The sequence below is a fragment of the Ipomoea triloba genome, chromosome 1, assembly GCF_003576645.1.
Source record: "Ipomoea triloba cultivar NCNSP0323 chromosome 1, ASM357664v1".
NCBI classification, from domain to species: Eukaryota; Viridiplantae; Streptophyta; class Magnoliopsida; order Solanales; family Convolvulaceae; genus Ipomoea; species Ipomoea triloba.
In genome coordinates, this window is record NC_044916.1 from 798727 (window position 1) to 820875 (window position 22149).

Here is a 22149-nt window from a genome sequence, read left to right on the forward strand (position 1 = left end):
TTACATTGGTCAAAAAGTGTAACGAGGTTACTGAACAAAAAAAGAAAAGTAGAGATTCTAAATTAATACAATTTTTACATGATAACAGATTACCTTTCATTTCGTCTTATTGCCAATGAGTGGTGAGTTGGACTTTTGATTTTTGCCTTATATGAGTGGTGAGTTACAAGGTCTAGTGGCACCCAGTGTCCCGGTTTACGGGTTCGAGTCTCAGTGAAAGCAACTGTTGACTCTTTGATACTATATTGTAACGGAATCAGTTGTGCTCAACAAAAAAATGGGTGGTGATATTGATAATAATATAATATTAAAGATTTTTCAAGAAGTAATGTCAATTTTTTTTTTCTTTTAGTGTTCAACGAACATAGAAATTCATGTACTTGCTAGGGTAGTTTATTCTTTGTCTGAATGTATTGTTTGGTATGACATTGTCTCCTATCATTTTAGATAGTTTCCAAACTTAATATGAATTGATTAATAGATTTTCTTTTTCAAAAAAAGAAGAAGAAGAAGAAGAAAGATTGTTATTTCAAAGTTTTTTATTCTCAATTTCTCATACATTACTCAAAAAAAGTACACTCAAAGGGATAAACATGATAAGAATCTAATAAGAACATTTCCAATAGCTTTGATTTTTTCCTACATAGGAGGGGTGAGAGGAGGAAAAAAAAAGCATGTAACAAAAAAGTAAAAGAAAAAAAAATCACCCTTACGCCTCAAACGAGCACATGCACGGCGGGTGCATAAAACACACACCGCGCAAACAAATATCATCTTTAGTGATTTTTCTTGAATTTTGAATAATTAAAATCACCTCAGTGGAAGTCGTCTCACTCGAAAGACATATCTAAACAATACGAAACATATATATGTAAAACTGTAAAAGTAAAACTATAAGAATCTCTCAAGCATGACAAATCCCATTTGAAACAACTCTGCTTAAGTCTTGATTGATTGATTATGCAATCAATAATTCCCAATTTGACAGTTGATCAATCAAGAGCCACCTTAAGCAAAATTTGTCTCACTTGAGAGACTCTTAAGAAAAATAGTTATTGATGTTAGTATTAATACAAAGAAAAACCATTCATGATATTATGAATATACAAAGAATGTTATTCACGCCATCCTTACTAGTCTTTGACATCCAAGATTGCTCATATCAATTGAGTATCATCTCACTGTATAATTTATTGTTGAACCATACTACCTTGACGGAAAAGATACAAGAAAATGCCGAGTTTAGTTCCCTTTCAATATGTCATAGAATTGCAATGGCTTTTTCTTGGGTGCTGAACAATTCTCCTGAAAGATAAAAGGCATATTTTTTATGTCAGCTTAATATTCAAAGGTGTGAATCCGGTAAAATCCACTTTTACGTAATAGTTTGCAAATTCCACAGAAGAAGTAAAGTGCACTAAAACAGTCCCATACAATGGACTCGACCAAAAAAGTATTAGCAAGAATCAAACTCGTAACTTTTAAATACCAATGTTATCTTTGGTAGAATGGATGACTATGAGCTCATATAATCTGTCCAAGGGACTAAAAGACTATATATTCATGTAGTTATTGGGATGGAATTCATACCTCTATTGCAGCTGCCAAACGTAAAATGGAAGCTTCACACCATGGCCGGCCGATAAGTTGGATACCTATGGGGAGTCCTTGCTTGTCGTAGCCAACCTGGAAATTAACAAGTTCACAAATTCACATTGCTAGCAAAGTTGTCGACCCAATGTTTGTTTAAATTTAAGATTTTTATACAATTCTTGTATAAACTTTTAGGATCTCTATACAATTCAAGACACAGAAAGGCAATCGGTAGGCTGGCTACAGATATTTGACTATTGTACTTTATGAATGCTTGTAGAATTAATTTCACTGAATTCTCAAATGTTATGTGATATCACTTACAGGGACAGAAATTGCTGGAAGCCCCAGAAGATTTGCTGCTATAATAAAACGCATGAGATTTCCTGAAAAAAGCATGCATTAATAATAGTTAGCCTACATAAAAACTACACGTATCATGAAGGGGAATGCATTAAACTTCCAAATTCCAAAGAGCCTGACCACTATTTTGTTTCAGCCTTGACGGGTAAAGCAATGCTTCTTATTACATCATTTAGGCACTAGACTATTAACAGGGAACCAAATTAAACCTGGAAGTAGAAAGGAAAAACCAACCTGAGACTTGCATATCTGTCTCTCCAGCTGAAAGAGCACTTGGCGGTATTATGGGTGCTGTCATGCTAAAGAAAGGAATGTACACTTAGTGAGAGTTTGTTTAAGGGGGCAGACAGACAACATTCATCGCAACAAGCAACTAATGAATCTGGCAAGAAAAAGATCTAGTTCCAAACATTGTCACCGATGCTCAAGTGTGCTAACATACCCAGTAGTAGGAGTTACAATGACATCCACGTTCTTAAATATCTCCATGTGGTAGTACATTATCCTTCTCCTGCAGTAAAAATATCCAGAACAGATCTATTGTGTTCATTTTCCTTTTAATCAATAATGAAAACTGTGCTTCTAAGTTTAGCCTAATAAGTAAAAGCACAAGATCAGAACAAATAAAAATAAGGACCAAGTTTGACCAATTTGAGTCCAACTAAGCAACTCTAAACTATACAGGAAAAGCACAATGTTTTTCTCTTCTGCATTTGTTATTCTTATGCTCTCTGCTTAATGTTATTAAGGCAGTATTTGGTACTGAACTGACAGTAAAAGTATGCCTTACCTGAGGCACTGAGCAGCAACATAGTCTGATGCTGAGAATGACCGAAAAAACGCCAGATTGGTGCGAGTATCATATGTCAATCTTACTCCTTTCCTAGACAAAAGAACAGAGAAAGAGCGACAGTCCATGGGAGCCCAACATTTAGATAATCATAATCGGGAAACACATGTTGAAGTACAAGATACTGATATTTAAATCACACTAAAGGCAGGTAGATAAATAGATAAAAGTAACAGGTTGACTGAGCATACCCATCCTCAACGTCAGGATTCAATGAACACAGTGATTCAGAGCCTATGGAAACAATATGAGCAGTCCGCATCTCATGCAGCTCTGGTATCGCAATCTCTATTGTCTTGAACAAAGCAAAAACAAACCTCAAATTGGAAAATAGCATGCAATTCTTTTTCATTCCATTACAAACAAGTAAACAGTGCAGATTTGCATAAAGATTTAGAATAACAGCCTCTAAAAGTAGAAGCTACAGGCAATGGACTTACTTTGCACCCATACTCTTTTGATAGTTGATTTAGAACATCATCACATTTGTCAGATATTTCAGTTGAGAAAACATCATTAAACCACTGAAGCACAAAACCAAAGCAAATTAAACTGTGTATTGAAATGATCATATGAAAACACTTGTAAAACCATACTCAGAACAAAAGAACATGTATTTACCTCTGTATACTTTCCTAACCGCAATGATCCTAGAACATCCAAACTTTCATTTGAAGATAAGGTAGGTATACAAGGGAGGGCCTGGAGGAAAAAAGAATGATAGCATGACATGGTTCATTGTTGATTTAATTTTAAAATCAAGTATAGAGATATGGCTACTGCAAATACACATAGCAATATAGTAGTGTCATTAATTCATAAAACAATCTTAAGTAGGAAATGTGAGAGATTATGCTGCATTTTGGTAAAAGGTACATGAAACGAAATACTACACAATCAACATGATCAAGTCTAAAGTTATCAAAATGCTGCTAATTGGATTATCAGCTCACGAACAGACTAGGCATTTACACTCTGGGGTAACCCATGGTATAGCTGCCAAAAAGTCGCAACTTTATAGTTCATCTGGAAAGTCAGAATAAGGATACACTGAATAATGTAGCCCTACCAAGCTTGAAAACTAAAGTCATTCAAGTATTCATTTTTGTTCTCATAAATATTACCACTGGAATTCTGAAGCAGTGGAAGGATGAAACTTCACAAATTCTTTGAATATTAAAAATCAGTGATGCCAGAAAATTAAGACGTAGTCAAATTACCATTAGAATTAGAGTGAAAGAAAGAAAAAGATGTATCACCATGAAGCAAAAGGCAGATGATTAATTTTAATATTTTCTAGGTGATTACCGGTTTTAAAGCAATTCTATTGGCAGGAGAGGATCCTAAAATTGCTGCATACCTGACAAATGGATAGTACTGTTAGTAGAAGAGATCACAATCCCTATATAATGAAATAAAAAGTAAATATAGTAATGATTTCTCTAGCAACTAAACATGTAAATAGAAAAGTATTAAATGGAGAAAAGGATCAAATTTATTTTAGAAAATAGAAAAATATAAGTAATGCATTGTCTGTGAGTAAGGACAGGATCAGATGGAGCACACATAATATTGAAAATAACTCAGAACCAGCATGATCAGCTTACACAAGTATGGCATCTTCAACAGTTGCTGTGATAGGCCCAATGATCTCCACAGTCCCAGAGTCACATAATGACCTAAAAGGAAGAAAGAAAGAAAAATTATATATATATATATATATATATATATATATATATATATATATATATATATATATATATATATATATATAGAGAGAGAGAGAGAGAGAGAGAGAACTCAGAGACTTGAAGATGAAATATATTCCAACCTCAAAAAGGCTTCCTTTTTCTTTATAATAAATTTCTTTAGATGATGAAGATGTCTATCATGAAAGTAATTGATTAATGTTTATTTCTGCAGAGAACAATTGCATCATCAAATCTAATCTATCAAGTAGAACCAAAAAACCCGCATTCCTTTTCTTCGATCCAACAGGATAAGTACAACCCAACCCAACTCAACTTAATCTTAGTTCCAATCTCGTTAGGCAGCTAAATGGATATTGGTTTTCTACTTGATTCTATGAAGTGGCAAATCCATCATGAACCTTTTAGCCATCACATCATTCTTGATAACTTCAATCAGGGTAAGTTACCAATACCTTACCACTATACCTCATATGTAGGCCTACATCAAACATATCCAATCCATCTTTTAAAACCTTCTTAAGGTAAATAGGATAAGCCCTTTTTATATGAAAACATATGTATGGAAGAAGCTTAACAGTTTGAGAAGAGAATGATTAACAAAGCTACAAATGCAACTCTACATTGAGCTTACCCTCCAATGTCAGTCCGTCCATATGTTGTCTTCAAGCCAACCACACCGCAGAGGGAAGAAGGAATCCGAACTGAACCTGCCTTTGCCATCAAAACTCAAGCTTCAACAACTATAACAATTTTAGAAGACTGAACAAGTTGATTCACAAGCCTGATGCGTTATAAATTGTACAACCTCCACCATCTGTTCCTAGTGCAGCAGAACACAACCCAGAAGCTACAATTGCTGCAGGGCCTGAGGATGATCCACCAGTGTACCTTTCTGGAGCATGTGGGTTTCTTGTTGTCCTGTCATGCAAAATATGGTAACTTATGGAGAACTTGATATACACACATATAAACATACATATATAAGTATATGTCAAAGAATATATGGTTTCCACAGCTGTGAAGGAAGAAGGTAAAATGTACTCTCCACACTCCACACTACTTTATCTACATAGCCATGTCATATTCAGGAAGCAGCAATTTGACATTAATTCAAAATATTAGATTAAGAAGGATTACCATAGCAATCCCTGAACTGAATACAACATCCCACCCAACCCCAAAAAAAAAACTAGGATCCAAGGGAAAATATGTCTGGAAAAGTAAATAAGGTGCACCAGCAGAAAGTGTTGCAACTTGAAACACAAAGCATTTCATTGATAACTGAATTGGACACAATATATATGATCCACTACAAATAGCACATGAAAGATGAGCTATTTCCTTTAGACTGATTATAAGACTTAAATGGTAGATGATAAACACAGATAAATCAGATAAAATCTAAAATCAGGGAATCAAGCTGAAGACTCCAGTACAAGTAAATACATGAAATGTACTGACCAAAATTTTTTGCAAAAGCAACTTCCTGTTCACAAGTTCACTTCAGGCTTTGGATGCAGAAAACGAAAGTTTTTTACTGTTACTTGCAGTTTCTGGGTTAAACCTACCCATAATTGGGATTGTTTCCTGTTGTACCCAGGCCCAACTCATGCATATTTGCCTTCCCAACCAAAATCACACCACAGCTGCGTAATCTTGAAACAGAAATTGCATCTTCCTCTACTTCATAAACCTCGTGAAGCCACGTTGTAGCACCTGTAGATATCATTGAGATCATTTAAATGAACCTGGCAAAGAGATTGGTCGAAAGCTGACAAGTCAGAGACCTACCCTTTGTAGTATGAGGGTAGAGATTAATGTCATCCTTAATTGCCACAAAAATCCCATCCAAGATTGACAATGCGTTTCCTGCATAACCCCCACTTGAATAAGGAACTATCCCAAATGGAAGACTTTTGTCAACATAAAATGACACCACTAACGGTGGCATGCTATTGAGTTACATAACTGCAACTATGGTAAAATGCTTATTAAACCATTTATGAATATAAATATGTGAAGAATCCAATTACCTTCCTCAAATCTTTGTGTGGAAGCTGCAGCTTGCTTTCTAACCTCATCAGGTTTGAAAGATATCAATAGAGGTGCTGTTGGGTTCTTAGCATCAAACTCCTCCATGGCAGAGATGAAGCGCTCAGCAACCTGTAGTGAAATGGCTGCTCATTATTCCTAGACTGGATAAAAATATAAAAGGATGGAGATCTAGAAACTGTAAGTAACTTACCACTGATGGAGTTGTGAGCTTCAATCTATATGCATGTGCATAGTCACGAATCTTCCAGTAGCGGAATGGTGCGGTCAAATGAGAACTCCAGTTGCTAGCAGGATCATAATATGGGAGACACTTCAAGGCAATGTCAACTCTATCTTGAGGTTTTCCATCTTCCTCCAATAAAGATACACAAGGCTCTGGCTCTAAATTCACATGTTGCAAGTACAGAGTCAATGCCAAGTTTATAGGCCATGTAATCGTAAATCACAAAAGAAATGCATGATACCTAATTTTCTACACAAGGGGTTATCTCAGTCAATAATATTTGCCATTACTGGAAAAGATTGGACAAAGCTATACAACTAACAACTCAATCAACCAGCATATAAATGGAGCATTTGATATACCAACACCTACTCGTTTAAATGAAATTGAAATAAAAACATAATGTGAGCAAATAGAATATCATAATCATAATACACATTAATTATCACTATACACATAGAAAAGAAAACACAGAAATTTCACAAAACCTTGAGGTGGGAACTCAGGCTTAAACATAGGAGGCTCTGGTATGACAGTGCGCTTCAACATCTGTCAATCACAAATAAACAATTTTCAAAACTTATAGTCACAGCCAGACAAAAGACAAACAACATTGAGAAGCGAGCTGCAAAAACTAATCAGACCTCCACTAATCCGTTCTGGTTCTTCAAGTAAGCCATAAGCAATGATCCGACAAATGGCGCTTCAGCTAACTTGACAAACAACTTCAACCCAAATCCAGTCAAATGCGGAGCTGCAAATTCAAGCCATCACACCAAATTCAACCAATCAACAAGCAAATCAGTAACATCATATATACATGAAACTAAAACAGCACGATTTCGTTTCCATAAAACATCAGTAACCTTGAATGTTTTCCGGTATGTACTTCACCGCCGTCAAGTCAACTTCACTAGCAGGCAACATCATCCTCTTCTTCCCCATTTTCCAATAAAATCTAATCCAATCAAATCAAAACTACCAAATCACCAGAAGAACATGAAGGATAACCGACACACACACACACACACACAAATCACACTCACGTTCTCAGAAATCAGAATAGAAACATATACACACATATACGCATATACGCATAAACGCAGAGAATAAACTGAACAGACCTTCGAATTATCGAATCGCTACGATATCAAACCAAAAAAAAAAAAAAAGTACACTCACGTTCTCACAATAGAATTATAGAAACTCACATATACATATGCATATACATATACATTTACGCATAAACCGATAAACGCAGAGAATATATCGAACATACCTTTGAATTTATCGAATCGCTAGGAGACAAGTTGGAGCAGTTATCAAAGAGAAGAAGTGAGAAGGCGACGTTTTACAGTGAGGTAGAAGTGGTTTTTTGTTTTGAAAGGAACAGTGAGGTAGAAGTGTTAATGCGCGGCTATAGCGATAGGTAGGTAGTGGTCGATGCGGGAAGTTATTGAAATTCAATATGGAGTTGTAAAGTAGGACAGAGTTGGTCAGAACTTTGCGCATTTGGTCAGCGCGCTATGGCCGGCTTGTTCCCAGTCGTCGTCGCGCTACTCGCCATTCGCCAACTGCCTCATTAAAGCTGATGAGAAGTGAGAAGCGGGCATTGCCATGATTTGCGTCAGCTATAATAGACTATTTTGGCACATGTGAATATAAAATTTTTTTTAAAAAAATAAAAATTAGCATAGATTAGGATCTACATTTTATTGTGATTCAGTCCAAAAATAATATTTTATGTACTTATAGCCGATATATTGGGCTTGATTGGTTATCAGTGATTGGAATTTAGCGGTAGCGGGTTGTGTTAGCAGTTATCAAATAGGGGATTGTATTAGCGGATTTGACCAGTGAATTGTATTAGCGGTTTGTAAAAAGATGTTTGGTAAAATTAGCTGTTTAGATTAGCCGTTGACATGTAAAATGACCAAAAGGGTATATATATATATATATATATATGTATATACATACATAAATATAATAACATAGCAATAATAATAATAACAACAACAATAATAATAATAATGTTAAAAAAAAAAAAAAAAAAAAAAAAGAGGGGGTTGGGGGGCCTCTAAGGCTCCCCTTTTGTAATCTTTTCCCCCTCACTTATCCCACATCAGTGGGATAAGTGAGGAAGGGAGCCTTGAGGCTCCTATAAAAGGAGCCTCAAGGCTCCTTTTCTTTACAACAATGTTTGCACGGCCGCTGGGCAAACTAAAAGTTAATTTTATTTTTTTTTTATAATTATAAGGGCATTTTGGGGAAATAAAATATTTTTCCAAAATGCTGTTGCAAAACGCTGCTACTTGCAGCGTTTTGCAACTTGGCGGTTTGGAGCGAAACCGCTGCTCCAAATCGCCATTAACCAAACAGCTTTTCAGCGTTTTGACCTCGGTCAAAACGTTGAAAATTGGTGGATCCGCCAATAACCAAACATACCCATTATGTGTATGCAATTAATTGTTTATGTACATGTAAATAAATTGAAAGCATATTGCAAGCACATCATAACATTGACAATTACAGACTAAACAATTAACTGCAAGTACAGAATATGTTAACCTTGAATTCAACTGTTGTAAATTGTCGGTTAGTTCAACCAAGAAAGACATGGGTGTTTTTGGGTGTTTGATTTTTTTTCTTCTATTACGATAAAACTAGTTGGATGAAAAAAAAAAGGCTCCTAAAAGCAGTTGTGCATCTTATATAAGAGATCAATATCCTTATAATACTACTACTAAAGCAAATCCCACCACATTGAATTATGAACTTTGCGCCTCGGGTCAATGCAGAAATCAATTCCTATCCTCTTCGTCTGGTCAAGAAGGGACTCTGACTCTTCTATTACAGAGAATTAGTTCCATTTTCGTCAAGATCGATCCACGTTTTACCTGGGCTTAGAAAGCTAGCTTACTAAGGCGAAAGACTTCTTTATCGATTGCACAATCTATTATTTAATTAATATGTTACAGCCTTCAATTTGTTTACAAGTTCAAAAATTATTATTTTATCAGTTTTTTTTTGTGGCCCATCATTTTACTATCATATATTTTAATTATTTCTTTGTTTATTTGAATTATATGTTTATAATTGTAATGAAAATTATAAAATTAAAATTAATAAACTACTAATTGTTTAAAAATTATAACCAATTGCTTTGAAATGTATAAATTGACAGTAGTATAGGAATGAATTAAGAGTAAGATGAAAATTGTTTAAAAATTGTTGAAGACATGATATTTATAGAAAATAATTTATAGGAAATAAAAATAATAATTATTATTGTAATTTTTTTATTTGGCCGTTATGGCCGTTGCCATTGGCAACCGCCAACGGCCAAATGACTTTTCATTTCAGAGTGGCCACTAATTGGCGGACACTCTGAAACACCCTAGTGGGTTGGCAACGGCCATAACGGCCAAATGACTTTTCATTTAGCTGGCGAAAACTCGGAAATACCTTGAGCAATGAGACACGTCCACTAGGTAATTCACGTCCACTAGGTAATTACGTGTCTCACTGATTTCTATAATAAAAAAAAATCCAAATATCTTCTTTAAAATTCTTATTGGGGATGCTCTAAGGAAAAAGGGCAATCACACTTTTATATTGCCCCATGTCCAATTGGTCTCAAATAATTCTAAACTTTTGGACTTTTTTCTTAGATCAAGTAACAACTGTTTTTTTAAAAGATTTTCGAAAAAGCTCAAAAAAAAAATTTGTAGCAATAAAATTCTTCCTCTCCTCTCTCCTCCACCTCAGAAAAAATTTGGCCAAAATCTCCATTTCTTAAATCAATGACGATGCTCTTAGTACCAAAAAATTTAAGACTGCCTAATAACAATACTCCAAGTGATCAATATTCCAAGAAAATAAGATATGAAAAAAAAAAAAAAAAAAAAAGGAAAGAAAACTCAAAATAAATAAATTTCTTTAAATTTGGTACTAAATAGAGCAGATTGTTCATCAATAAAATGCAAGGAGAAACCAATCAACAGTTAACATAGGGTGTGTGAAGTACAAACATTTTAGCAGCTCAAAATCTGATTGGTGCCACTGTTTTTGTGGTAAACCAGTAGCAACCAAAACTATTCTAGTGTGACAATCTTCATTGAAAACAGCAGGAAGGAAATCCTGAAGCCACCTGTAAACAATTCTAAAAAGGACTAATTATAGCCTCCTAGCATATAATTACCAAGAGAGATGTCTGTAGATCTCAGTATGTTCTGTATCACCAATGAATATGGATGGTATGATGGTATGCTAATTCCCCTACTGCTGCTTCTTCAAAGCAAGAAATGTATCGCCAAGTTGAGATTCACAAGCAGTGTGACCATCGGGTTCCAAAGCTTTGAGGAATGGCGCTGTCAGGTTAAGGCTTGATAAAATGCCAAATACCTTGCTGCAGAATTTCCGCACGTCTGCTCTTCTGGACTGCTTGTCTGGCATGTTTGTCACGAGAACCTGAATTAGATGAGAGAGCTTGCGGAGCTTGCCTTTCAACATTTTCTTTGATGCTTCCTGGTTGCTTTGATCAGCGTTTGCAGGCACCAGTGACTTTAATGTCTCGAGGATTAGATCAAGACCTTCGACTTGCCGGAACTGCAACTTTGCATTGCTACATTTCTCTAAGAGGAATTCAAAGAGGTGATGACCAACCCATGGTCTTCTTTTGAAAATTTCCTTCACAAAGTCGGACTTCATTTGAGATTTTTTACTATCGAAATAGGCTGCCAAAACGCTCTTGAAAATATCCAAAGTTCTCTCAAGTTCATTCTCTGGAAAGTTTCTACCATCAACTATCTTCAGAATCCAAAATGTAGAATTTTGTGCGAGTGAATTGATCATTTTGTATCGGTTCAAGGATACAGACTGCTTCTTCTTTGAAAGATTGGCAGCAGATTTCTTCTTCTTGAATGGTCTAGCTGCCAATTTCAAGAACTTTTCTAAAATAGATTCGAGTAAAGGAAGCTGCAGAGCTTCCCCTCTCGGGTAATCCTTTGCTTTAAATATCTTCTTTTGTAGTATCCCCCAAATACGTTGACCAAGCTGCTCACTACCTTCGGTGGCATTGGGATTTATAAACGCCTGGGCCAAATTCTGAAAGACTTTCAGCACTAGTGGCTCGCCTGCATAGTAACAATGTGGAATGCATTTAAAGATCATGTGTCAGTATCCAAGATTCACCCTAGAAAACCTGCTATTTATAGGAAAAGGGATTTACTACCAACATAATTAAGACAACACTATCCAGAATCATAGTTACAGCTATAGAATGCAATTGAGAATAGTTAAAATGAATAAAAAAAGATACACAGTTGACACAGTGGTTTGATGCTCATGTAAACTAGGCTCAAGGTAATATAAACTTGATGAACAGCAAAGACTTGCCTGGATTTTCGTGTAGGTAAATCTCCAATAAGGAGAGAACACGAAGTTTGAAGAGAACAAGCTGGGACTGAGCAGTTTCACCACCAGCTTGGTTCTTCTTTTCCTTGAAAATACGTGCAAGGTATGAATCCATCCGGAACATAGCATCATCATCCATTCCCTCATCAGATTCAGAATCATCAGAAGCATCCGGAAGTTCTGTGCTTGCAATCTCTGCTCCAACCACTGCCTCAGAGCCATCAGTCTGCTCATCACTTTCAGCTGTTTCATTGATTTCATCCTCATCAGGTTCCTCGTCTTCATCTTCAATGTCAAGAAGATCATTATCGTCATCATCTTCAGTATCTGTATCTTGATGTCTAGCTGGTTTAAGATCTTTCTTAATGACCCGCAACATGCGAACTAATCCATCATCCGTGATATCATTACAGAAATACTTGAAAGTCTGAAAAGATGTGATTGTGTTTGACTAAGTCAGTAATGCTAAAGCACATAAATACTAAACAAACTAAATAAGCATTATTCATGTAAATGCATTTATAAATTATTATAAACAAGGGGAACATAGGTATGTCCTTCAATCACTAGCTATTTCTCCCATTAGGCCATTACTAGCCACTCAATAGTATAGATCAAGTGACACAGTAATTTTGCTTTGCCTATATAAGGATAGGAACAAAGCCTAGCTGAAGGCCATGACCTCTAGTTAAAAGGAGAGGCATAATGCCAATATATCATATACTGATAATGGAAAATCAGATAGGCTTTGCAACAAGCTTACCGTCTTCAACATTACTTACGAAATTTATGTTTTAGATAATAAACTTTAAAGAGAACTACGATGTTAGACACTTTGAAATGATGAAGATAGAGAGAGGATGAAATATGCAACTGCAGTTTATTGTCAATAAGAAAATTGAGGAAAAAAAATATTTTCCAGCACTCACCTGCTCAATGGCAGTCCTCAAGGGAGCCGATGACTGTGGCAGAAGCGAAAGCATGGTATCCACAAGCACATCCATTAGTTCAGGTGCACCATTTTCATTTGATTCATCCTCTCCAGAGGAGCCAAGAAGGTCAGAGGAGCCAAAAGTTTTCTTACAGCATATAACAAGCTCAGAGGCAGCTTCAGAGAACTCCCCAGGTCGTAGTAGGATTTGAAGCAACAGTTGGATGAGCAAGTACCTCATGGCATGACACTTGTTCAAATCCATACTTGAAACAGAATGTCTCTCCTACCAACATTTGGAGTCAGAGAAAACAATATAAGCTTGCATAAATAACAGGAGAGCTGGCATTGGCATTGTGCTTAAAATCAGAAATTGTTTTTTTCCCATAGAAAGACAATGCACAACCTTTAGTTCACCACAAATAAAAACCCAGAAAACGAACATAATAAAACAAGATAACAACTTGTGAGATTAGGTTTCATATTAATTAAATAAAATATAGATACTCAAATGTATGAAGAAAAAGAACAAGAGAAATATCACACAGTATGGTGTGCAAATGTATTAAATAAAATGCCAAACCTCTCTTAAGAGTAGAGCTTCCATAGACTGCAATTCTTTGAATGCTTGTTCATCATCATCATTCAAGGACCTATATAGTGAAACCGAAGGAATACTTCGTAATGTGTTTACAAAATGCATGAAGTAAGATCCCAAATCATTTGCTTCAGCACCACTTGTCAGAGCATGAGATCCCTCTACCTTTTGAGCACTTGCCAGCAATGACTGTAGTTGCTCAATGCACATCCTACATAAAGCACTTGAGATGGCTGACTTTGGCCACTTAAACTTTTCTTGCAATTCAAAAGATGTAACTTCAGACCCCAGAGTGGAAGAAAAGAGACCTTGAACAGCCAAAAACTTCAAAATTTCCTTTTGCAACTTGAACCTTGCATTTTGGTCTAATTCTGAATGCTTTAGAACACCCGGAAGAGACTCTATAACCCAACTTTTCAAAAGATCAGAGAATCCTAATGCCCCATTAGAATCCTTATCCTCTACTGAACCTATTTCTGAATTGTCATCAGTTGTTTGGCTCTGATCTGAAGGTTCTTCTGAAGCATGCCCTTCATCCAGAAACATGCTTGTCAAGCTCCGGAATAAGCACATGCAGCCAGATTCATTCTTAAACTCCACCATGAAATTCTTTACTGTTTTGGTCCTGGTGATAGTATCAAATTTCCCATTGCTGTGTTTTTGCAAAGCCTCAATAACAGTCACTCTTCTCTCATCATCATGTTTTGCCCATTCAGATAATTCTTTCATAAAATGTTCTGCAACTTTAAAAAGCCAAGAATCTCTAGTTGAAAGAACATCCATCAAGCACTGGACAAGTTTGTGAGACAGAACAATGCTGGCATAATTCGCCGGCAGCTTTGGTAGGAGCAATAGCATGACATCAAATGCCAAACTTTTGCGGTCATGGGATGACGAGAGAAGTGATCCTTCAAGAATGACTTCACAAAAGTTTCTAAGGTTCTTCTCAACATCCTCTTCTCCCTTGCGACTTTTTTTGTGTTTCTTTGTGGAATTTAAAACTGGTGCTGGATCAACATCTTGCAAAACAGTATCAGGTAAAAGGATATTTACCAAGGCAGGCCATACACTATGAATTCGAGGCTGACAGAAGGTAGATTCCTGTGTATCCCATAAAGTTTAAAAGTCAAAGCACAGTCCATTTTCTCAATTACGGACACTAGCTTAAGTAAGAATAATATTACGAGAGGAGTTCAAAAATCACCTTTAAGCAAGTGGCAATAGAAGACAGATAATCAGCAGAAAACAGGCTACTCAAGCTATATGGAGAAGGGAGAAGCTTTCCAAATGTTTTATCAACTCCAGCTTTCTCTTGCATTTTGAGAGCCAAAAGCAATGCATCAGGATTTCCTACTTCAGTTGCACATTCAAACCACTCCAGAAGTCCAGGAGCTTCAAACACATGATTTGACAATGCTTCAACAGGTAACTGGATTACCAGAAAACAAGAAGTTAAAGTGAAAGCATTAAAAACTAAAAATTAAAAATATGAAGATAATTAGAGTATATAACCATTCAACTGATCCCCCTCCCCTCTTCTTCTTTAGTAAGTCCATCAAATTAACATCACAATATTGACCATTTCTCACCAATCTCCTTGACTAAGTAAACAGTGTATTTCTGATGATGGGTGATGAGTCAAATAAATGTGACCCAACATAAGCAACTATAATCCCTTTGGAGTCATCACAAGTGCATGCAAAAATATTTCATTCAAAAGATGTGAGAAATCAGAACTATTGACTAAATGCCTTCCAACATATTTACCAAAGGATGAAGTACCTTCTCAACCAATTCCCAAATAATTGAGACAGCAGGTTCTTGTAAATACCGCTTCTTATTTGCTAGCGAGACTAAAGAACCAATAAAATCTTTGATATACGGAGTATCTTTATCTTTAATCCACTCCTCGGTTAGTCTTCCTGATCTTGCAATAGCTCCATAAGCAAACAAGCGTCCTAACAGGGAGTCCCTTACTTCCTACAAAACCAACTTAGCAATTCACATATGGAAATTGTTATTGAGTACATGAAATTAGTGATTTTGAATCTACTCACCTGGCCCTTCATTGAAGAAGTAACCTCAACCAAATCAATAATTAACTTCAACAGAGAGTCCATTTTGATGCTAGGAACTGCACTGACTAAAATACTCAAGCCTAATGCAAAACCTTGTCTTGCGCACTGCAATTGATAGAATCCAGAGGATGATAAAAAAAATTAAAAAAAAAAAAATAACACCGTAAGGTTAAAAGTATAATAAAGACTATTTTTTTCCCTTGCACTTGTTTAAAGGATGGCAGAGATTTCGGAACAATAATATGCTGAAAGCCTGAAACGCACCTCTCTTGATGAAGAGACTCCACGAATGAGCCTCCGAACAGCATATCTCAATGACGGCGCACATTTATTCAACCCATCACCCTTATCAGCTTCCAATTTCAACTCACCATCAATACTTTCCTTATTCTCGAGCTCATCATACGCCTTCTGCACTTGCCGCAACTCCGTAACCAGCATCTGAGCTGCAGCTTCCCTGGCAGAAGAATCAGCAGCGGCAAGTTGCTTAAACACGCCAATGTGAAACTCAGGCAAAGCCGCGCCGCTACTACTGGGAGAAGTATCCTCCGCAGTCTTCTCGTCATCTTTGAATTCGAAAGCCATCTGTTTCGGCTTAGGCTCCGCGTTGTCGGATTCTTCGTGGTGCCTCTCTTTGTCCCGTTTTCTCTTCTCCTTTTTTACCTCCATTGGATTGGTAGAAGAACTCTTCTTTGAGGTTGATGGAGCATTACTCTGCTCTTCTGGTTCAGCTTCTTTCCTCTTCTTCTTCTTCATTTTATTTGTCGACGGCTCGGAATTAACATTCTCCAGGGTTGGATTGTCCAATTCGTCTCCGGACTCTGCAACTCTTTTCTTCCCCATCTATCCGAACCAAAAGAGAAGCTGAGAAAGAAGAGGGAAGATAGGTTGAGATCGTTTCGTACTGGTGTGGTGCCTGTGAGGGAGTGAAGGGAAGACAAAACACAAACCCTATAGGGTTTATGCATTGTAGGGTTTTTAGACAAAACGGGCCAGACCCGACCCAAGATTTTANACCCAACTCAACTTAATCTTAGTTCCAATCTCGTTAGGCAGCTAAATGGATATTGGTTTTCTACTTGATTCTATGAAGTGGCAAATCCATCATGAACCTTTTAGCCATCACATCATTCTTGATAACTTCAATCAGGGTAAGTTACCAATACCTTACCACTATACCTCATATGTAGGCCTACATCAAACATATCCAATCCATCTTTTAAAACCTTCTTAAGGTAAATAGGATAAGCCCTTTTTATATGAAAACATATGTATGGAAGAAGCTTAACAGTTTGAGAAGAGAATGATTAACAAAGCTACAAATGCAACTCTACATTGAGCTTACCCTCCAATGTCAGTCCGTCCATATGTTGTCTTCAAGCCAACCACACCGCAGAGGGAAGAAGGAATCCGAACTGAACCTGCCTTTGCCATCAAAACTCAAGCTTCAACAACTATAACAATTTTAGAAGACTGAACAAGTTGATTCACAAGCCTGATGCGTTATAAATTGTACAACCTCCACCATCTGTTCCTAGTGCAGCAGAACACAACCCAGAAGCTACAATTGCTGCAGGGCCTGAGGATGATCCACCAGTGTACCTTTCTGGAGCATGTGGGTTTCTTGTTGTCCTGTCATGCAAAATATGGTAACTTATGGAGAACTTGATATACACACATATAAACATACATATATAAGTATATGTCAAAGAATATATGGTTTCCACAGCTGTGAAGGAAGAAGGTAAAATGTACTCTCCACACTCCACACTACTTTATCTACATAGCCATGTCATATTCAGGAAGCAGCAATTTGACATTAATTCAAAATATTAGATTAAGAAGGATTACCATAGCAATCCCTGAACTGAATACAACATCCCACCCAACCCCAAAAAAAAAACTAGGATCCAAGGGAAAATATGTCTGGAAAAGTAAATAAGGTGCACCAGCAGAAAGTGTTGCAACTTGAAACACAAAGCATTTCATTGATAACTGAATTGGACACAATATATATGATCCACTACAAATAGCACATGAAAGATGAGCTATTTCCTTTAGACTGATTATAAGACTTAAATGGTAGATGATAAACACAGATAAATCAGATAAAATCTAAAATCAGGGAATCAAGCTGAAGACTCCAGTACAAGTAAATACATGAAATGTACTGACCAAAATTTTTTGCAAAAGCAACTTCCTGTTCACAAGTTCACTTCAGGCTTTGGATGCAGAAAACGAAAGTTTTTTACTGTTACTTGCAGTTTCTGGGTTAAACCTACCCATAATTGGGATTGTTTCCTGTTGTACCCAGGCCCAACTCATGCATATTTGCCTTCCCAACCAAAATCACACCACAGCTGCGTAATCTTGAAACAGAAATTGCATCTTCCTCTACTTCATAAACCTCGTGAAGCCACGTTGTAGCACCTGTAGATATCATTGAGATCATTTAAATGAACCTGGCAAAGAGATTGGTCGAAAGCTGACAAGTCAGAGACCTACCCTTTGTAGTATGAGGGTAGAGATTAATGTCATCCTTAATTGCCACAAAAATCCCATCCAAGATTGACAATGCGTTTCCTGCATAACCCCCACTTGAATAAGGAACTATCCCAAATGGAAGACTTTTGTCAACATAAAATGACACCACTAACGGTGGCATGCTATTGAGTTACATAACTGCAACTATGGTAAAATGCTTATTAAACCATTTATGAATATAAATATGTGAAGAATCCAATTACCTTCCTCAAATCTTTGTGTGGAAGCTGCAGCTTGCTTTCTAACCTCATCAGGTTTGAAAGATATCAATAGAGGTGCTGTTGGGTTCTTAGCATCAAACTCCTCCATGGCAGAGATGAAGCGCTCAGCAACCTGTAGTGAAATGGCTGCTCATTATTCCTAGACTGGATAAAAATATAAAAGGATGGAGATCTAGAAACTGTAAGTAACTTACCACTGATGGAGTTGTGAGCTTCAATCTATATGCATGTGCATAGTCACGAATCTTCCAGTAGCGGAATGGTGCGGTCAAATGAGAACTCCAGTTGCTAGCAGGATCATAATATGGGAGACACTTCAAGGCAATGTCAACTCTATCTTGAGGTTTTCCATCTTCCTCCAATAAAGATACACAAGGCTCTGGCTCTAAATTCACATGTTGCAAGTACAGAGTCAATGCCAAGTTTATAGGCCATGTAATCGTAAATCACAAAAGAAATGCATGATACCTAATTTTCTACACAAGGGGTTATCTCAGTCAATAATATTTGCCATTACTGGAAAAGATTGGACAAAGCTATACAACTAACAACTCAATCAACCAGCATATAAATGGAGCATTTGATATACCAACACCTACTCGTTTAAATGAAATTGAAATAAAAACATAATGTGAGCAAATAGAATATCATAATCATAATACACATTAATTATCACTATACACATAGAAAAGAAAACACAGAAATTTCACAAAACCTTGAGGTGGGAACTCAGGCTTAAACATAGGAGGCTCTGGTATGACAGTGCGCTTCAACATCTGTCAATCACAAATAAACAATTTTCAAAACTTATAGTCACAGCCAGACAAAAGACAAACAACATTGAGAAGCGAGCTGCAAAAACTAATCAGACCTCCACTAATCCGTTCTGGTTCTTCAAGTAAGCCATAAGCAATGATCCGACAAATGGCGCTTCAGCTAACTTGACAAACAACTTCAACCCAAATCCAGTCAAATGCGGAGCTGCAAATTCAAGCCATCACACCAAATTCAACCAATCAACAAGCAAATCAGTAACATCATATATACATGAAACTAAAACAGCACGATTTCGTTTCCATAAAACATCAGTAACCTTGAATGTTTTCCGGTATGTACTTCACCGCCGTCAAGTCAACTTCACTAGCAGGCAACATCATCCTCTTCTTCCCCATTTTCCAATAAAATCTAATCCAATCAAATCAAAACTACCAAATCACCAGAAGAACATGAAGGATAACCGACACACACACACACACACACAAATCACACTCACGTTCTCAGAAATCAGAATAGAAACATATACACACATATACGCATATACGCATAAACGCAGAGAATAAACTGAACAGACCTTCGAATTATCGAATCGCTACGATATCAAACCAAAAAAAAAAAAAAAGTACACTCACGTTCTCACAATAGAATTATAGAAACTCACATATACATATGCATATACATATACATTTACGCATAAACCGATAAACGCAGAGAATATATCGAACATACCTTTGAATTTATCGAATCGCTAGGAGACAAGTTGGAGCAGTTATCAAAGAGAAGAAGTGAGAAGGCGACGTTTTACAGTGAGGTAGAAGTGGTTTTTTGTTTTGAAAGGAACAGTGAGGTAGAAGTGTTAATGCGCGGCTATAGCGATAGGTAGGTAGTGGTCGATGCGGGAAGTTATTGAAATTCAATATGGAGTTGTAAAGTAGGACAGAGTTGGTCAGAACTTTGCGCATTTGGTCAGCGCGCTATGGCCGGCTTGTTCCCAGTCGTCGTCGCGCTACTCGCCATTCGCCAACTGCCTCATTAAAGCTGATGAGAAGTGAGAAGCGGGCATTGCCATGATTTGCGTCAGCTATAATAGACTATTTTGGCACATGTGAATATAAAATTTTTTTTAAAAAAATAAAAATTAGCATAGATTAGGATCTACATTTTATTGTGATTCAGTCCAAAAATAATATTTTATGTACTTATAGCCGATATATTGGGCTTGATTGGTTATCAGTGATTGGAATTTAGCGGTAGCGGGTTGTGTTAGCAGTTATCAAATAGGGGATTGTATTAGCGGATTTGACCAGTGAATTGTATTAGCGGTTTGTAAAAAGATGTTTGGTAAAATTAGCTGTTTAGATTAGCCGTTGACATGTAAAATGACCAAAAGGGTATATATATATATATATATATATGTATATACATACATAAATATAATAACATAGCAATAATAATAATAACAACAACAATAATAATAATAATGTTAAAAAAAAAAAAAAAAAAAAAAAAGAGGGGGTTGGGGGGCCTCTAAGGCTCCCCTTTTGTAATCTTTTCCCCCTCACTTATCCCACATCAGTGGGATAAGTGAGGAAGGGAGCCTTGAGGCTCCTATAAAAGGAGCCTCAAGGCTCCTTTTCTTTACAACAATGTTTGCACGGCCGCTGGGCAAACTAAAAGTTAATTTTATTTTTTTTTTATAATTATAAGGGCATTTTGGGGAAATAAAATATTTTTCCAAAATGCTGTTGCAAAACGCTGCTACTTGCAGCGTTTTGCAACTTGGCGGTTTGGAGCGAAACCGCTGCTCCAAATCGCCATTAACCAAACAGCTTTTCAGCGTTTTGACCTCGGTCAAAACGTTGAAAATTGGTGGATCCGCCAATAACCAAACATACCCATTATGTGTATGCAATTAATTGTTTATGTACATGTAAATAAATTGAAAGCATATTGCAAGCACATCATAACATTGACAATTACAGACTAAACAATTAACTGCAAGTACAGAATATGTTAACCTTGAATTCAACTGTTGTAAATTGTCGGTTAGTTCAACCAAGAAAGACATGGGTGTTTTTGGGTGTTTGATTTTTTTTCTTCTATTACGATAAAACTAGTTGGATGAAAAAAAAAAGGCTCCTAAAAGCAGTTGTGCATCTTATATAAGAGATCAATATCCTTATAATACTACTACTAAAGCAAATCCCACCACATTGAATTATGAACTTTGCGCCTCGGGTCAATGCAGAAATCAATTCCTATCCTCTTCGTCTGGTCAAGAAGGGACTCTGACTCTTCTATTACAGAGAATTAGTTCCATTTTCGTCAAGATCGATCCACGTTTTACCTGGGCTTAGAAAGCTAGCTTACTAAGGCGAAAGACTTCTTTATCGATTGCACAATCTATTATTTAATTAATATGTTACAGCCTTCAATTTGTTTACAAGTTCAAAAATTATTATTTTATCAGTTTTTTTTTGTGGCCCATCATTTTACTATCATATATTTTAATTATTTCTTTGTTTATTTGAATTATATGTTTATAATTGTAATGAAAATTATAAAATTAAAATTAATAAACTACTAATTGTTTAAAAATTATAACCAATTGCTTTGAAATGTATAAATTGACAGTAGTATAGGAATGAATTAAGAGTAAGATGAAAATTGTTTAAAAATTGTTGAAGACATGATATTTATAGAAAATAATTTATAGGAAATAAAAATAATAATTATTATTGTAATTTTTTTATTTGGCCGTTATGGCCGTTGCCATTGGCAACCGCCAA

General features: G+C 36.3%; 3 protein-coding genes across 6 annotated transcripts; all 3 read right to left on the bottom strand.

Moving 5' to 3' along the window:
* Positions 1 to 775: 775 nt before the first annotated feature.
* LOC116001181 (fatty acid amide hydrolase-like) lies at positions 776 to 8357 on the bottom strand. Of its 2 annotated transcripts, none has more exons than XM_031241071.1 (21): positions 8076 to 8357; positions 7663 to 7754; positions 7441 to 7550; positions 7285 to 7345; positions 6764 to 6954; positions 6552 to 6681; positions 6310 to 6387; positions 6087 to 6234; positions 5324 to 5436; positions 5150 to 5225; positions 4414 to 4485; positions 4115 to 4166; positions 3428 to 3508; positions 3247 to 3330; positions 2998 to 3101; positions 2747 to 2839; positions 2399 to 2467; positions 2191 to 2255; positions 1918 to 1979; positions 1591 to 1686; positions 776 to 1305 (listed from the first exon to the last, which is right to left on the bottom strand). In XM_031241071.1, exons 2-21 carry the CDS (start codon positions 7739 to 7741, stop codon positions 1243 to 1245), a joined length of 1827 nt encoding a protein of 608 aa, XP_031096931.1. In that variant the 5' UTR covers positions 7742 to 7754; positions 8076 to 8357; the 3' UTR covers positions 776 to 1242. The 2 variants fall into 2 exon arrangements, with proteins under 2 accessions (XP_031096931.1, XP_031096937.1); XM_031241077.1 differs by lacking the exon at positions 8076 to 8357 and adding an exon at positions 7921 to 8041.
* A 2359-nt stretch (positions 8358 to 10716) lies between these two features.
* On the bottom strand, positions 10717 to 16761 carry LOC116025188 (myb-binding protein 1A-like protein). The gene is made up of 8 exons (XM_031266331.1): positions 16083 to 16761; positions 15798 to 15923; positions 15523 to 15720; positions 14945 to 15169; positions 13726 to 14841; positions 13141 to 13428; positions 12194 to 12638; positions 10717 to 11931 (listed from the first exon to the last, which is right to left on the bottom strand). Exons 1-8 carry the CDS (start codon positions 16659 to 16661, stop codon positions 11075 to 11077), a joined length of 3834 nt encoding a protein of 1277 aa, XP_031122191.1. The 5' UTR covers positions 16662 to 16761; the 3' UTR covers positions 10717 to 11074.
* Positions 16762 to 16886: 125 nt separating this feature from the next.
* Positions 16887 to 20375, bottom strand: LOC116033146 (fatty acid amide hydrolase-like). 3 transcript variants are annotated; one of them, XM_031275916.1, is made up of 10 exons: positions 20090 to 20375; positions 19677 to 19768; positions 19455 to 19564; positions 19299 to 19359; positions 18778 to 18968; positions 18566 to 18695; positions 18324 to 18401; positions 18101 to 18248; positions 17338 to 17450; positions 16887 to 17243 (listed from the first exon to the last, which is right to left on the bottom strand). In XM_031275916.1, the coding sequence occupies exons 2-10, from the start codon at positions 19753 to 19755 to the stop codon at positions 17173 to 17175; spliced, it is 981 nt and encodes a 326-aa protein (XP_031131776.1). In that variant the 5' UTR covers positions 19756 to 19768; positions 20090 to 20375; the 3' UTR covers positions 16887 to 17172. The 3 variants fall into 3 exon arrangements, with proteins under 3 accessions (XP_031131776.1, XP_031131773.1, XP_031131768.1); XM_031275913.1 differs by lacking the exon at positions 20090 to 20375 and adding an exon at positions 19935 to 20052 and having other exon boundaries at positions 16890 to 17239; XM_031275908.1 differs by having other exon boundaries at positions 16892 to 17239; positions 20090 to 20373.
* Between the last annotated feature and the right edge of the window lie 1774 nt (positions 20376 to 22149).